At 39.5% G+C, this 17,043-nt stretch overlaps 1 protein-coding gene across 1 annotated transcript in view; it reads left to right on the top strand.

The window, feature by feature from the left end:
- mst1rb (macrophage stimulating 1 receptor b) overlaps positions 1 to 15,091 on the top strand; it is a 32,327-nt gene extending 17,236 nt beyond the window's left edge. The window contains exons 4-20 of the mRNA XM_030133742.1: positions 1,752 to 1,922; positions 1,999 to 2,159; positions 4,254 to 4,389; positions 4,473 to 4,609; positions 4,998 to 5,177; positions 6,722 to 6,821; positions 6,921 to 7,139; positions 7,267 to 7,413; positions 8,341 to 8,494; positions 8,678 to 8,767; positions 9,762 to 9,977; positions 10,086 to 10,166; positions 10,254 to 10,435; positions 10,548 to 10,657; positions 10,931 to 11,096; positions 13,423 to 13,559; positions 14,706 to 15,091. Coding sequence (XP_029989602.1) covers positions 1,752 to 1,922; positions 1,999 to 2,159; positions 4,254 to 4,389; positions 4,473 to 4,609; positions 4,998 to 5,177; positions 6,722 to 6,821; positions 6,921 to 7,139; positions 7,267 to 7,413; positions 8,341 to 8,494; positions 8,678 to 8,767; positions 9,762 to 9,977; positions 10,086 to 10,166; positions 10,254 to 10,435; positions 10,548 to 10,657; positions 10,931 to 11,096; positions 13,423 to 13,559; positions 14,706 to 14,937 — 2,619 coding nt within the window. The 3' untranslated portion in view covers positions 14,938 to 15,091. The remainder of the gene's footprint in view (positions 1 to 1,751; positions 1,923 to 1,998; positions 2,160 to 4,253; positions 4,390 to 4,472; positions 4,610 to 4,997; positions 5,178 to 6,721; positions 6,822 to 6,920; positions 7,140 to 7,266; positions 7,414 to 8,340; positions 8,495 to 8,677; positions 8,768 to 9,761; positions 9,978 to 10,085; positions 10,167 to 10,253; positions 10,436 to 10,547; positions 10,658 to 10,930; positions 11,097 to 13,422; positions 13,560 to 14,705) is intronic.
- Positions 15,092 to 17,043: the final 1,952 nt, after the last annotated feature.

Genomic DNA, 17,043 nt, shown 5'->3' with positions numbered 1-17,043 from the left:
CCATTTCAATGTGTTATAGATCGCATTTGTGTGGTTTTTAGCATCTGTTTATAGTGACATCGATGACTGAATGATGATGGAACAGGTCTGGAAGGGTTGGACCATTTCATAGGAGAATGTTTACACCACTACCCTTTACAACTGTGTTTAAAGGGGTTGTGCCAAGTGCAAGGGCTAAGGGGGAGGGGCCAAGGGATGAATTGGGATTGGGCCTATGTGTATTCTGTGTACTATGTTCCAGTTGCTCTGTGTCTACGGTGGCCGATAAGGTCCAAACACACTGCACCGACCCAAAGCGTGTCAGTTAGAGAAAACAGCTGCAAGTACAGAAACAATGCAAATTCACAAACTCAAAAACTCACTCACTGAATGGTGATAAATCACACTGGAAAGGTTAAATATAGAAAAAAATGAATTTGGACGTTATCTTAAAAAGAGCTCTAGACCTTTAAGGGTTAAAGGTGTAAAGGTCTTCAGTGCAGCTTAGTATCACTTTACATGACTGCACTTTGAAAGCCATCAATTATTAAGTAGAAAATGAAGACCATTTAACTCTGCTATATTTATTTCATACACACCAGCCTTAGATACATGAGAAGAACCTGAGAATGACTTAGAAAACCAAGACGAAATTAATAAATGGTTAATGGGGCTAATAGAATGTACATGTTACATTAAATTTTTTTGTTGGTATGTTTTTTGTTGTTGCAAGTGAGAAATAATAGTTTGTTTTTACCTACCCAAACGTATTAATGTAAAAACTTGGGATTATAATGATTAAACATTTCATACAATTTCTTATATTAACTAGCGCGTTGACCCACTGGTTCTATATGTGGTCGTTTTGATGCTGGGTAGAGCTGACTTTTGGGAAAAATGTGAGTCTATATTTTATAAGTACTGACATAAACACTGTTTGGAAAATCATTCATTAAAATTTAAAGGACAATTAATATATTAAAATATTAATACCGACATCTAGGGACTGAAGTTAGTAAATGCGTCGTTCCTGTTTTTAACGTCATATAGAATAGAATAGAATAGAATAGAATAGAATAGAATAGAATAGAATAGAATGTCTTTATTGTCATTGTACAGGTACAACAAAATTAAAAAGTGCAATCGTCCTAGGTGCCATAAAAAAAACATATAAATAATGTATATAAAAGAGTATAAATACTAAAATATAAAAGAAAAACCCTGACGGCATAGATATCTTAAAAAAAAAAAAAAAAAGCAGCATACAAAAGAGTGTTACTAGAAGTATAAAAGAAACATAAAACACCATCATATACTGTGGACAACATTCAGCATTCCACACAGTTAATTAATGTCCAGCAGTATTCAGTGTAATTATGGCCCTGGGATAAAAACTGTTTTTTAGACAGTTTGTGCTGGACTTTAGCGTCCGGAAACGTGGGTAAAAGTTCAAAAAGTTTCCCGTCATGCAGCATGGTACTGCACTTCCCATCAGCCATCATGGCCATAGCAACGTGATTGTAAGGATATTGTGTTCCAAAATTACTAAGATCTGCCAAAATATTGGTCCTATCAACTTGCTGTTTTCACTCATCTGTTCATTGACCAGAAATACAAAAGTATAATAACACGCACACGCACATGCACATGCACATGCACACACACACACACAAACTTCCCTTTTATAACGTAAAGATGCAAAACTGTACAGAACACCTGTGGACTGTTCCTCAGATGAACTATGTTTCCATAAGTCTGTGTTTTTGCTGCAGATGTTCCAGGTGCCTCAGAGAGGACCAGGATGTCAGCATTTCCTGACGTGTGCCATGTGTCTGACGGCTCCTAAGTTCATGGGCTGTGGTTGGTGTTCTGGAGTGTGTTCATGGGAGAGCGAGTGCCGCAGCCGCTGGAGGAACGAGTCCTGTCCTCCTGGGATCACCGGGGTGAGCTTCGATCAGCTGAAGCTCTTCTGTCCGTTCTGTTCAGGTTGGAACTATATGTTGTGTTTTATCAACGCAGTTCTTTCCACGGACCGCTCCCCCTGATGGTCAAACAGAGGTAACGGTGTGCGGATGGGAGTTCCAGTCGCCCATAAGACCTGTGATTACGTCCAGAACCCACCAGGTCCGACTGGGTCAGACCGCCTGCACGGTGCTTCCACTCAAAAGCAACAACACACAGTGAGTGACCTAGTTTGTTCCAGGTACACGGTGTTCTGAGCCAGCGATGCTGTGGGAAGTCGACTTAAAATGAAACAGATTAAACTTTAAAGGTTTGGTATTACTCTACCAGAAGAGAAAGGAACAGAGCAGGACTGGTCTGTTCTGCTCCAGGAAATAGTCTGATCACTCCACTGTCTGTTGGAAGCAGAGTCACACATGTGTTAAAACTCTAGTCCTGGGGGGTCAAACACATTTTAGTTCAGGTTCCTCATCCAACCAATATGATCTAAACTGGGACGAATCAGTAAAATAAGTTAAATTACATTATGAAAATGTGTACATCTACAAAAAAATCTACTTTAAAAGACATAAATAACATGAACGACCTGAAGAAAAAGGTGCAATTTTAACAATATTTTGCTTCAGCTTATTATTTATGCATGTGCATTACAACTTCTAGATCACAGTGGATCTAGAAAGGAGTAAAACATTTAATAACAGGTTTAATGTTGTTAAATTTGCACTTATTTCTCTAAAGACATTTCAGTTTGTTCATATTTGATCAGGTTAATCACATTTCTTGTGAAAGGACAGTTTGTAAATAAAAACATTTTATTTTTTTACACTCAAACACAGAGCAGATTTTGGAGTTGTTATTATTTATGCTACTGTTTGACGGGTCTGATCCACTGGAGCTCATATTGGTCTACATGTGGAACCTGAACTAAAAGGATTTCAACATCCTTGATTGTTCATATCTTCAGTATAATTTTTGCATTTCTTAAAGCTGTGGGAGACTTTGATGAAAAATAAAAGCTGCTCCAAACAAAGACAAGTATGACTTCAACAAGGCACTGTTTATTATTTTTTTAATAACATATAATCATTCATGAGTTGTGCGACATCAGAAACCCTGCTGTTACAACTTTAGATCAGTTTAATGGTTAAGGTTTGATTAGTGGAGGAAGAGGTGGCAACGCTGAACTCCTTAAGGGTGCCGGAGACTTTCATGACCAGTTTTTCATCAAATCTGTAAAACCCCAGTGTTATCCTCAGTATCATGAATCCATTAGTCTTTCTGTGATTACTCATCTGAATCTCTTCCCTCACAATGAACAACTTCGAAGTGTACTCCAACATAAACAAACCATTTGTTTACAAAAAGAGCCGATAGGTAACTTGGGCATTGTTACACCCTGGCTAGGGGACCCTAGGGCATGGCATGAATTGGTGGACACCGTTCCTCACTCCCAAGACACAGAGAAAACCCCAGGGCTCGGGCTGTGCATTTTAACAAATAAGTGGTTTATTTACAAACTATATAAACACAGGTAGTGAAAACTCAACAAAACGGCAGCTTGGTCTTCGGGGTGAGCCCAGGCCAAAATAACAAACATAACTTCACTAACCCCGGAAGCGAGGCTGACCTGCAAAAGAAATGTAACCAAAATACAAAGTCTGACCTCCCTACTTACTTAAATGTGAGAAAACAAGGCGAAAGAAACTGGCAGCCCACCCCTACTGCTGCAACTGGGAACAAAGGAAAAATGAAGACGGGGTTGGGAGTGGAGGAACGGTGACGATAGACCGGCCCAGCTTCGTCATCTTTATAGTCCCTCCTCCGGCTCACTGGTCCAATCCGTGTGTGGGGTCTGGGACCTGCAACATATTAACCACTCATGCACAGACAAACTGACACACCCACAGACAGACACCTAGACCCACATATGGGTCATAACAGGCATCTTCGGAATTTTGTTGTGACATGCATTGTGGGAAGCGGAGGTTCACGCAGCTGCCTGGCAGCGGCAGTGCAACCATATGATATCATATGGCTGCAACAAACACGACGCAGAAACAGCTGGAGCTCCACTCATTTGGGAACTGCCACAAAAGTAGCACTGGTTATTATGGGTTAACCTTTAGAAGAGAAATAAATGTGTACGCTTATTTCAACTCTGCAAAACGAACAAAGCCAGAGGTGAACTCGGACTTTTGGACCGTACTGTATTTAGTGATTCTACAGTTCAATTAACACTGAAGTTCTCTTTCTCATGTACCACAGCAGCTCTACTGACACTGACATGAGTGTTTTGTTGTTCTGCTCTTCAGTCTGGTGTGTAAAATTCGCTCGGGAGTGACTGAACTGTCCAAGCCGGTCAACATAACAGTGGAGGTGCACGAGGTCAAGGCAGACGGACGCTATTCTATTGATGGGAGGGCACAGACACCAGGGTTCACATTTGTGGTAATCTCACATTTCCTTGTTCTTTTTGAAGAACACGGGTCATTAAACACCACTTCATGTACTGAGGTTTAATGTTCTTTTAGATTCCAAACATCACAGACATCCAGCCCAACTACGGACCTCGTGTGGGTGGAACGCTCATCACAGTGACTGGACCACATTTAGATGCTGGACGGACCAGAAGAGTGACCCTCAATGACCTGCCCTGTCCCATAACGAGGTCTGGGATGCACCGTCGTGTTCTTTTCAGTCACCATTTTCTGTAAAGTGTAAAACAAACCAACCTACTTTGTCATGATTTAGTGGATGACTTACAGCTCAGCATTTCTTTCTTTCTTTTTTTTTTTTCGTTCCTATGACCTAATTAACTCGTCCCAACATGTGTCTAGTGTAATTATAGCTTTGGAAACTCCAGACTTACAGATATTAGAAACCATTTGACACCTGAACAGTGAGTCATAGCTTACCCATGTTCTGCAGAAGATATGTTTTGTCTGAATCTACAAAATATACACAAAAAAGCACAATGTCTTTGGATGTACAGGACTACATTTGGACAGTTCTGGCTTATTTTCCTCTGAAATGAAGTCATTCACATACCTCTGCAGGATCACAAAGCCTAAAGGCAACGTTTCTTCCATCATCTGCCTGTCCCAGCCCATGTCCGAGGTGAGGGACGTCCCACTGAGTGTTTTCATAGACAAGTCTCCTGTCCTCACCACTAAAGTATTCTACTACAAAGAGAACCCCAGGATCACAGCTGTCCTGCCTGACTGCAGCTTTGACAGGTACGTACCAAACTATCACCATAACCTTTTGTTCCGTAGACCAGTGGTTCTAACCTTTTTTATTCTTGAGCCCATTTTAGGATCACAAATTTCTTTAGACCCCAGACATTCAAAACAAAGACATTTTTTTCGCTCAAATTAATTAGTTTTTGATCCTGTAATAGCTTTCTATCCTATGATTCAAATACAGGTTAATTTTAGAGGACATTTAGTCTATATAATGTATGTTATTCTGGATAGAGGCAGTAAATCCAGGTGTAGATTACTGCACAAAGGGAGAATTTGATTTTCCTTGGTCAGGATATGTACAGTCAGTCCAGCTTGGATTTACAAGGCTGACAATTAATACTAAACAAACAATAACTCAAACTATGAATTATGAAAGAGCTGCAGCATCTGAAACTGACCACAATGAACATTTGACAGATAAACAGAACCACAGTGCTGCAGTTTCACACTCACAGTTTGTCTGCTGTGGATTGGGATTGGCTCTGTCAACTCAACACTGATTTTTATTTGTAAGTTTTTTATTGTTATTTTTATCAGTTACTAAAAATTTCAGGTGACCCCATTTGAATTCCAGGTGACCCCATGTGGGGTCTCGACTCCAAGGTTGAAAAACACTGTCCTATAGGCATGTGTCTGATGTGACATTTTGTACAATTTGACTGATTTCAAACAGATTTATTGATACCACTAGAGCGTTGAGCGGGAACCACGTTTGGCTTAGAGTCTGGTTTAGACCAACTCGATATGTAAAGATAACTTTTGATATGATTTGACGCTATATAAATAAAATTTGATTGATTGATTGATTGATTGATTGATTGATGTTGTAGATGTGGTAGTTTTTCTACTGGGGAGAGCAGACTTATGGGAAAAGTTCTTCCACCTCCTAGACTTCATCATTATCAGTACGGAGGGTGGGATGTGAAGAGGGGGGTGTTTTTAAAATCCACATCCCAACCCTGAGGGGCATCATCCCAGTCCCCCAGGATGGATATTTGTTGTGTTCATACATGCTGTACCGCATTTGTCCAGCAGTCACTGCCAAAGCGTAACATTACCCCATTGTTCTGAGTGTAGGCAACGCGAGTCTGGACATAGCAACGCGATTGTAAGGATATTGTTTTAAAAATGACTAATATCTACCAAAATATTGGCCCAATCAACTTACCGTTTTCATTAGTGTGTTCACTGAGCAAAAATACAGAAGTATGACAAACTGCAGCCGTCAGCTCTGTATGGATTTAGTGTGATGTCCGAGACACACACACACACACACACACACACACACACACACACACACACACACACACAGTCTACTATAAGATAACCTTAACATTTTCTGTATCTTGATTTTATTGTAAAAATTATTTGCTATGCTCAACTGTCATGAACCATGTCATATTTTATTTTATCTTATCTTAACTTATCTTAACTAATCTTATCTTATCTTATCTTATCTTATCTTATCTTATCTTATCTTATCTTATCTTATCTTATCTTATCTTATCTTATCTTACCTTATCTCCAAATTGAAGGGGGTCAAAGATTGTGATTGAAGGAAAAAACCTGGATTCCGTTTACCGCACCGTCCTCCGCTTCAAACCCAATGAGAGTCACCTGAAACCTGTGACAAGGGTACAGTTTTTATTATCAGACCATAAACGACATGAATTCATATCAGGTTCCAGTTTCCTCGTTTCCTATTTTAACTGTATTTGTGCTGTTTTGTTGCAGGAATGCATTGGTAAATCCTTACCCACGAGGATGGAGTGCATTACTCCTGTTTTCCCCAGGGATGAGACGGAGGAAGGAGAGCTTTCCTTCGACATGGATGGAGCATTAGGACTGTGGAACAAATCGTTCTCCTACCACCCGTACGGAGAACCCATACCTTTTGAAACTGAGGGACATGTGCTTAGTTTGTACCCTGGGTTTGATGAAGTCTCACTACATGTAAGGGATTGCACTCAGGGTATTTGCATTTAAATTCACCACAAAATAACAGCAGATTTGTCATTTTATTTCAGTCTTATATCTTCGGACATGACTAGCTCCATGTTTTTATGTTTCATATGTTCAGCATCAGAAGTTGAACCTGGTGAGCTCCTGCATGACCATCATTATGACCGTGGCTGGTGTCGACTGTGATGCCAAAGTCCTGGATAATGAGATCACCTGCAGGATCCCCAAAAACATGACCATCCCCAGTGAGGGACTCCCAGTCAAAGTAAGTCAGTCTGGATGTGAAGAGTATTCAATTCAATTCAGTTTAATTCAGTTCAATTCAACTTTATTTCTACAGGGTGTATCAAAAAAAAAACTTTACATTTTGAAAAATTATCCCCAGTTCCGCATTTGATAATTTTTGAAATTTTCTTTTCTGGAGGTAGGTAGGGAATTGGTGGATATTTGTCCAAATTCACAGACCCAGGTTTTCATGCATGAGTGAGCAGGAGCAAATTGTGCAATCCAAGTTAAAACTGGTTTGTGCGAAGTAGTGGTGGAATTTAAATCCAATCAAAGGTCATGGGAGGGGACAATGTTAACCCTAACCCTAACTCTAACCCTAACCCTAACTTGGCCTGTCCTCAGTGACATTTTCAGGCCTAAACAAGTTGAATTACCTTTGAAAGGCAGGAACAGCTGCCATGGGTAAAGAAATGAAACTGACTTGGAGGCCAAAGTGTTAATGCTGTAACCTGGTAATTTTGTGGAAAACAAAATGGATGCCCATTGTCCCCTCCCTTGACCTTTGATTGGATTTAAATCCCACTGCTACTTTGTTACTGAAAAAATTATTAGACCATCCAAAGTCATCATAAACAATGGTTCTGTAATCCAGTCCTAACTCCTGTGTGTGTCATGTGACTAAAACAGAAAGAAGAGAAAACATGGAATGCCTAAAAGCACTGTTTTTGTCAGTACAATGGCATGGATATTGATGGAAGAACTGAAGTGAATTTGGTTATTATCAAGAAAACATGTTAAATGGATAGATATAAGGTTTGAAATTAAACTACTATGAGCTATTTTTGTTGGTATCATTATATTTGTCCAAACGAATGTACCTTTAGTTGGACCAGGCATTAAAATGAACAAGAAACTGAAGAAAACAAGGGGTGGTCTAATAATTTTTTCTGTGACTGTATTTCAGATCTCCATTAATGGACAGGTCCATAACGTTGGTACAGTGGTTCGGGTCAGTAACCACTACATGGTTGGGATCGTTCTGGGGATCCTGGCGGCTCTGGTGGCTGGCGCTGTGTTGGCGTTTGTCGTCATGAAACATTTGAGGAAGAAGAAGAAAGGTGTGTTCCTGACTGTAGGTGGACCTTGATCACACATGTTTATGTAACTTCAGTGAACTACGGGTGGGAGTTTGCGATGAAGTCTTTCAACTAGAACATCTTGAGTGTTGCTTCGGATGTCCCTCTGTTCTTCTTCTTCTGTGGTTGATGATTAGTTGTGAATGTGTTGTGAAATGTTTTCAGCCTCCATGGTGGAGTCCCGTTTGGCCCACGGTGCAAGCCGATCTGGGACCAACAATGTGGAACTGACACCTGTTGGAGACTACAGGAGAGGTAACACATCACACTCAACGACACGCACATATCTGTATTATAAAAGACAAGTGTGAAAACAGTAAGTTGATCGGACCAATATTTTGTCAGATATTAGTCATTTTTAATACAATATCCTTACAATTGTGTTGCTATGTCCAGAATACTTTGGCGGTGACTGCTGGACAAATATGGTACAGCATGAATGAATACAGCATAAAAACTACCACTTCTCGAACCTGTGGATCCACACGGGTCAAGACACTAATGTGTATATATTTATATATGAACGGATAGTAGTTCATCAGGCTCACAGAATCGGTAAAGATCCATCCCGTATCCTCCACCTGGAACATGAGTAACTATCCTCAGGGAGGCGCTATAGAGCAAACAGGTACAAAACCAACTGTTATAAACTCTGTTTTCTTCCAGCATCCATAGGACTGTTAAATAAGGAGCTGGCTATGATTAATGGGCCCTAACCCTAACCCTAACCCTGACCCCTAATCCTACCCCTAACCTTTTTTCTTTTATTTGACCTTCCTAAGGTCTGGCCTTTAAACTACACGTGTTCTTACTATTTATGTGTTTTAATGCTTTTACTCTTTTTAATTTTTAGGAAATGGAATTACTCACATCTTTTTAAATTAATTTGTTGTATCAATTAATGGTATTTATTCTCTTTATTTTTACCTTGGAGGGGAAGGTGCAATGTATAGGTTAGGTGTAATGCGTAATTGTGATTATGATGACTCCAAAACTTTGTGACTGAGTGTGTTTTGTTATTGTATGTGTGTCCAAAACAAATTAACGGGACAATAAAGTTGATCCTGATCCTGATCATTTATTTCTACCTGCCTTTTCCTTTGCACTGGTGTATTGCATATTGCTGCTGTATACTGTTAAATTTCCCCATGGTGGGATCAGTAAAGTCTTATCTTATCTTACCTTATCTTATCCTCATCCTGATCTGATGTCCTTTAATATTCCTCTGTCTTTCTCTGTTTTGTGTCAGTAGTATCCCTGAGTCCCCCCACCCCCCTGGTGGGACCGGTGGTGTTCCCCAGCCTGGCCTATGCTGCAGGCAGCATGGATCCCACCCTCACCCCGCTTATGCCTCCAGAGAAGATCTCCATCACCAACTTTAGGCCAGAGCTGCTGGAGGAGGTGAAGGATGTTCTTATTCCTGCTGAGATGCTTATAGTTCAGCACCATCGGATCATTGGGAAGGGTGAGAGGAACAGCAGCAGCAGTGGGGGGTGGGGGTGGGGGTGGGGGGCTCGTCAAAGGTCTACGAGCAGGAAGTCTGTGTCATTAACTGTCTGTGTGTCTCCTGCAGGACATTTTGGGACTGTGTATCATGGTTATTTCACAGATCACAACAGCAGAGAGATTCATTGTGCCGTCAAGTCTCTGAACAGTGAGTTATACCGAGTATTTGTAGAGTTGGAGAAGCACTCGTTCTTTGTCTTCTTTCTTTCTTAAAGTCTTCCACCTGCGTTAACAGGGATAACAGATGTGGAGGAGGTGGAGCAGTTTCTGAAGGAAGGTATAATAATGAAGGGCTTCCATCACACCAACGTGCTGTCACTGTTGGGGATCCTCCTGCCACAGGAAGGGCTCCCTCTAGTGGTGCTGCCGTATATGAAACATGGAGACCTGCGGCATTTCATACGCTGCGAGAAGAGGGTGTGACATGTAGTTCTTCATGTGATTTAAGTACAACCATCTGTTAATGGCCTTGTATTCTACGCAGCTATTTTCACTGTGTCTGTGACATGTGTTTGTGGAATGTGTTTAGAATCCCACTGTGAAGGATCTGATTGGCTTTGGGCTGCAGGTTGCCAAGGGGATGGAATATTTGGCTCAGAAGAAGTTTGTGCACAGAGACCTCGCAGCTCGAAACTGCATGTGAGTCACCAAGATACGAGAACAAAAGCATGAATCAATTAAACTGCTACTGATACGAAATAAGTCATGATGCAACATTATATGGAGTTGGATAAGCAGTGTGTTTTGATTACATTTCTGTACGACACTGTTTTTAATTGTACAGCTGCTTTATGTCTTTAATCCATTCTTGTATTTTATTCTTTTATTTTGTTTTTTTCCCCTGTAAGTCACTTTGGAAAAATGCATAAATGTAAACGTAATGTAAAAGAAAATATTTGTTATAATTTGTAGGTTGGATGAGTCCTACACAGTCAAGGTGGCAGACTTTGGAATGGCAAGAGATGTTTTTGACAAGGAGTATTACAGTGTTCAGGACCACAGAAAAGCTAAGCTTCCTGTCAAATGGATGGCCATCGAGAGTCTGCAGACGCAGAAGTTCACCTCCAAGTCCGATGTGGTAAGAAACATTTGAATCAAATAAATGTTGTATTTATTGAAGGAATGTTACTTTTCCATATAAAATGATATAGATACAATGTCTAAAATGTACTTTATCAATGTAAGTGATCACATTTGATTCATTTCATATGAGATGTTTTAAACTGGACAGTAAAGCATCAGTATGAGCTGGATATTATAAACTTATAACAGCACTGAGCGTCATTTGGTTATTAATTCAAAAAGACCCAGTGCTCCTTTTGTGGTACTATTTTTTTTCCTCTGTATTTAACCATTCTTAAGTAATTTGTCACCATTTATTGTACTATTATGCTCTATATTTTGTGTTTTCTTAGTGTAAATCATGAGTTTTCCTACAGGGGTTGGACAAAATAATGGAAACACCTTCACCTCAAGATGATAATGCCCCAATCCATACAGCTAGAATTGTTAAAGAATGGCATGAGGAACATTCTAATGAAGTTGAGCATCTCATATGGCCGGCACGGTCCCCAGACCTCAACATTATTGAGCATTTATGGTCAGTTTTGGAGATTCAAGTAAGACGTCGATTTCCACCGCCATCGTCTCTAAAAGAGTTGGAGGGTATTCTAACTGAAGAATGGCTTAAAATTCCTTTGGAAACAATTCACAAGTTGTATGAATCAATACCTCGGAGAATTGAGGCTGTAATTGGCGCAAAAGGCGGACCTACACCATATTAAATTATATTTTGTTGATTTTTTAAGGTGTTTCCATTATTTTGTCCTACCCCTGTATATTCAATTTACTGATCATGTAGATGTTCATAAAAGCTCAAATTAAAGTTAATAATAATAATAATAATAATAATAATAATAATAATAATAATAATAATAAATTTTATTTGTAATGCACTTTACATTTTTACCTCAAAACCTCAAAGTACTACAAGCAGGGTACAATAAATAAGATTAAAAGGAAAGTAAAGAAATATAAAGCAACTAAGACAGATAAAAACAATGAAAAACCCAGTTAAAACAGGTGAAGCATGCATAGACCAGGGAAGATTATGGATATGCTTTCCTGAAGAGACAGGTCTTCAGACCTTTTTAAAAGTGTCCTCAGTCTGTGGGGCCCAGAGGTGGTCTGGCAGGGTGTTCCACAGACGGGGAGCAGCAGCCTTGAGAGCCCTGTCACCCATGGTCTTCAGCTTTGTCCTGGGGGGTGGGGGTGGGGGGGCGGCACAGATGGTGTGATTGGCCGGACCGGGTTCTAGAGGTGGTGTGGGGGGTGAGTGAAGGAGGATCTTATATTCGATGTGATGAGTTGAGCATTATTATATCAAAAACAGAGAAAACTGAATAAAAACAGTGTCTTTTTCAGTCCATTCTGTCATTAACTGAACATAAACCCAGTGTGTCCATCCACTGTCACTGATCCAACTCCATGGGTTTTACCGGTGAATAAATGTTGTAGAAGATGATGGTGTTTCCACGGTAACTACAGAGCCTCTGAACATCCAAATGGGTCATATCTGATGACCATGAACAGATGAAGAACTGTATTTTACACCAATTATTGACATGGATTGATAGGATTAGTGGATCAACAGGAATTAAAGAGTTTAGATCAGTAAATGGTTTAGGTTAAAGGGGAATGTTTGGGTCTTTAAGGGTTAAAGGGGAATGTTTGGGTCTTTAAGGGTTAAAGGTGGACGTTTGGGTCTTCAAGGGTTAAAGATGGACATTTGGGTCTTTAAGGGTTAAAGGTGGACGTTTGGGTCTTCAAGGGTTAAAGATGGACATTTGGGTCTTTAAGGGTTAAAGGTGGACGTTTGGGTCTTCAAGGGTTAAAGGTGGACGTTTGGGTCTTCAAGGGTTAAAGGTGGACGTTTGGGTCTTTAAGGGTTAAAGGTGGACGTTTGGGTCTTTAAGGGTTAAAGGTGGACGTTTGGGTCTTCATGGGTTAAAGGTGGATGTTTGGGTCTTCATGGGTTAAAGATGGACGTTTGGGTCTTTAAGGGTTAAAGGTGGACGTTTGAGTCTTTAAGGGTTAAAGGTGGACGTTTGGGTTTTTAAGGGTTAAAGGTGGACGTTTGGGTCTTTAAGGGTTAAAGGTGGACGTTTGGGTTTTTAAGGGTTAAAGGTGGACGTTTAGGACTTGAAGGGTTACGATTCCAGACCAAAATAAGTAAATAAATATGTCACAAGATCCAAAATAAATACGAAACAAAATGTAAGTAGAACTGTTCATATAATGTTCTTGTTCTGTCTTTATACACTTTTTCCCTTTTTTATTAAAGTCTCGCACATAATCCGTTAATGACATGTGCTTTAAATGTCCGTGTGTCTGTCCTGGTGCAGTGGTCCTTTGGGGTCCTGATGTGGGAGATGCTGACCAGAGGAGCCAGCCCCTACCCAGAAGTGGACCCTTATGACATCACCCATTACCTACTGAAAGGCAGAAGGCTTCCCCAGCCCCAGTACTGTCCTGACCCTTTGTAAGTACGCAGACCTAAACACCACATTGCCCTTTTTACTGATTCAATTTAAAGACGAATATTGCATTGTGTGCTGGATTTATGGACAGTCCGGTAATACTAAGAACAGATTTTACAGCAACAGGAACATCAGTCCACATGTTCAGCTGGTCACTCAGTAATGTGAAAGCCGTGAATCGTCCACTACTTGTTATTCCAGGATGGTTAAGCAGAGTGTCTGTGTAGGGGTTAATGAGTATATGTCAAAGCCTTCACACACAAAAATTAGTGTGAGTCCGCAAAGAAAACGGTCCTGACGTGTTAATAAGTCAAACAGCCTGGAAGCATCCGACAAGTGACTTAAAGAGTGACAGAGAATAAATCACCCATTCAGACCCGTGTTCACTTTGCCTGTTTCCCACACCCACTGGGAGGTAGGGGTTCAAAGGTGTGTGTGTGTGTGTGGGGGGGGGGTGTCTCAGTGTAACCTATGAGGAATAACCACCTGGACGCGATGATCCATAGGATTAAAATGACATGGAGTTAATGAAAACTAACGAAATGACGAAAACTAGAATTGTAAAAACATTTTTTGTTAACTGGAATAAATAAAAACTATAATTAAAAGAAAAAAAAAACGATAACTAACTGAAACTGTAATGTGTGCTTACAAAACTAACTAAAACGTATAAAAATTATGGATAAAATTCCTTTCGTTTTCATCTTTGTCGATGTTGAATTGATATGAAATCGATTTATTTCCCTCAAGCAATTTTAGCTGGCGACACCTTATTATATTTAACGGTCCGTCGCTTCTCGTCACTTGTTTAGAGTTGTCTTCTCATTCCCAGTGTTACCTGGAAACATGGAGACTAAAGATGGAGAAAGCAGCAGAGTCCTGCCTGGGATTTATTTGAATATGACGGCGAAGAAGATAAAAGACATAAAAAAACCCCTAAAACTAAACTAAAACTAAGCATTTAGAAAATAATGAAAACTAATAAAAACTAGCAAACCTGCTCTAAAAACGAATTAAAACTAACTGAATTAGAGAAAAAAAAAAGTCAAAACTAAGTAAAACTAAACTATAATGAAAAATCCAGACAGATGTAAAACATATGGTCTTGTTTTTTCTGTTTCTACACGTTCTATCTCTGTGTTTTTCAGGTATACCATTATGCTCCAGTGCTGGGACCCGGATCCAGAGCTCAGACCCAGCTTCGCTACGTTGGTGTCGGCCGTCTCCACCATCCTGTCTGGTTTGGAGGGTGAACACTACATTAGTCTGAACGTTACGTATGTGAACCTGGACCAACCGCGGCCTTACCCCGCCCTCACAGAGTCTGCAGACGAATACGACTCCACTGATATCGAAGACTCGGGATCGGTCTCTTCCTGATCCTCCCGGTTCGTTCGGCTTTAACTGGTATCGGTGCTAACAGCAAGAGAACCAACACTCTGCTCCGACATATGAAGCATGTGTGAGTGTGTGTATGTGAGGTATGTGTGTGTGGGAGTGGTGACTGTAAACTGACTGGAACTGACAGAACACACACACACACACACACACACACACACTGGAAAAATCTAAATCTGACCAAGTGTATTTGTCTCATTTCTAGTCCAAATATCTCATCACACTTAAAATAAGACAGAATCACCTAAAGGGGAACTTTTCAGTGAGATATAAGAACTGATTTATAAACAATAGATCTGGAAAATCTGATTTCAACAAATCTGACCAAGATAATTTTCACCTGTTCCATTGGCAAATTATTTTTAGCATAATTCAAGGATTTTTTTTTTTTTTTTTTGCTTAATTCAAGATTCATTTGCTTAATTTAACTTTTTTTTGCCTAATTTAAGATTTTTTTTTTTTGCTTAATTCAAGATTTTTTTTTTTTGCTTAATTCAAGATTTTTTTTGCTTAATTTATGAATTTTTTGGGGGGTAATTCAAGATTTTTTTTGCTTTATTTAAATTTTTTTTGGTTAATTCAAGATTTTTTTACTTAATTCAAGATTTTTTTTGTTTAATTCAAGATTTTTTTTTTTGCTTGATTCAAGATTTTTTTTGCTGAATTCATAATATTTTTGCTTTGTTTAAGATTTTGATTTTTTTGTTAAATTTAAGATATATATATATTTTTTTGCTTAATTCAAGATCTTTTTTTGCTTAATTCAAGATTTTTTTTTTGCTTGATTCAAGATTTTTTTTTTTTGCTTGATTCAAGATTTTTTTTTTTTTTTTGCTTAACACTTTCAGTGCCACGGGCCGATCAGATCGGCTTTGGAGAACACGCCATATTTGTGTACAAACAAACCATCCACCCCCATTTCTTTCTCACATTTCGATGACGTTCTTTCTGTGTCCCCCTTTTGAGACCAAGCAGACGGGAATTTGAGGTCACGCGACCGAATAATATTTTTATATCTTTTTAATGTTTCTTATTCTCCGGTGTTTCATCAGAGGGAGCCCTCCATGCCGGGGGGCGGCTGTGAACTCCGGGGGCTGTGGCACCTTCTCTCACTGGGGTCCGCTCCTTTCTGGTGGGTGGGGGTCCCAGTTGGCCCTCTCCCACTAGTTGGGATGCGGGGCTGTGTTGCTGGTGCCTGGTCGCCGGGGTCGGCAGCTGCCTCCTGGTGCGGATGGCTCCCTGAGACAGCGCCTCCTAAATTGATGTTTTACTTTTACTTGTACATTTTTGTTCTGGTCTACCCGTGCTCAGTCAGTCTTCTTAAGTATGTGTGAGCTTGTGGGTTTGCATGTATGTGTGTGTGTGTGTGTGTGTGTGTGTGTGCGGGTGAGTGGGTGGGTGTGGGTGGGGGGCGGTACTGATTTTTAAACGGATATGTAAAGCACTTTGTGCTACAGTTTTTAATGTATGAAAAGTGCTATATAAATAAAGATCATTATTATTATTATTATTATTATTATAAATTATGCAAATTACGATCAATAATGAATCGGCTGCGTCCGGTGCGTTTTGGATCTAATCAGCAATCGGTCGGATGTTACCGAGCGGTTTCCTGCAGGATTCTTCAAATATTATAAAAACGATGCGAAATACTGAAAAACAGCCAAATTCTGTGGCACTTTTAAGGCTTGTTAGCCCCTTAACTGTCTGGCACTTAAAGAGTTAATTTATGACTTTTTTTGTTAATTCAAGATTTTTTGCTTAATTCAAGATTTTTTTTGTTTAATTCACAATATTTTTGCTGTGTTTAAGATTTAGATTTTTTGCTTAATTTAAGATTTTTTTTTCTTAATTCAAGATATTTTTTGCTAAATTCAAAATTTTTTTGCTTAATTCAAGATTTTTTTTTGCTTAATTCAAGATTTTTTTGCTTAATTCAAAATGTTTTGCCTAATTCAAGATTCTGTTTGCCTAATTCAAGATTTTTTTTTGCTTGAATGAAGCAAAAAAAAAAAAAATCTTGATATTCTACTGCCTTTATTTTGAGTTTCAGTGAACCACATTTCGATGTCGGACCTGACAGGAAGG

Source organism: Sphaeramia orbicularis, chromosome 5, assembly GCF_902148855.1.
Source record: "Sphaeramia orbicularis chromosome 5, fSphaOr1.1, whole genome shotgun sequence".
Lineage (NCBI taxonomy): Eukaryota > Metazoa > Chordata > Actinopteri > Kurtiformes > Apogonidae > Sphaeramia > Sphaeramia orbicularis.
Note: the sequence above shows the minus strand (reverse complement) of the source record. Positions and strands in the feature narration are given on the sequence as shown.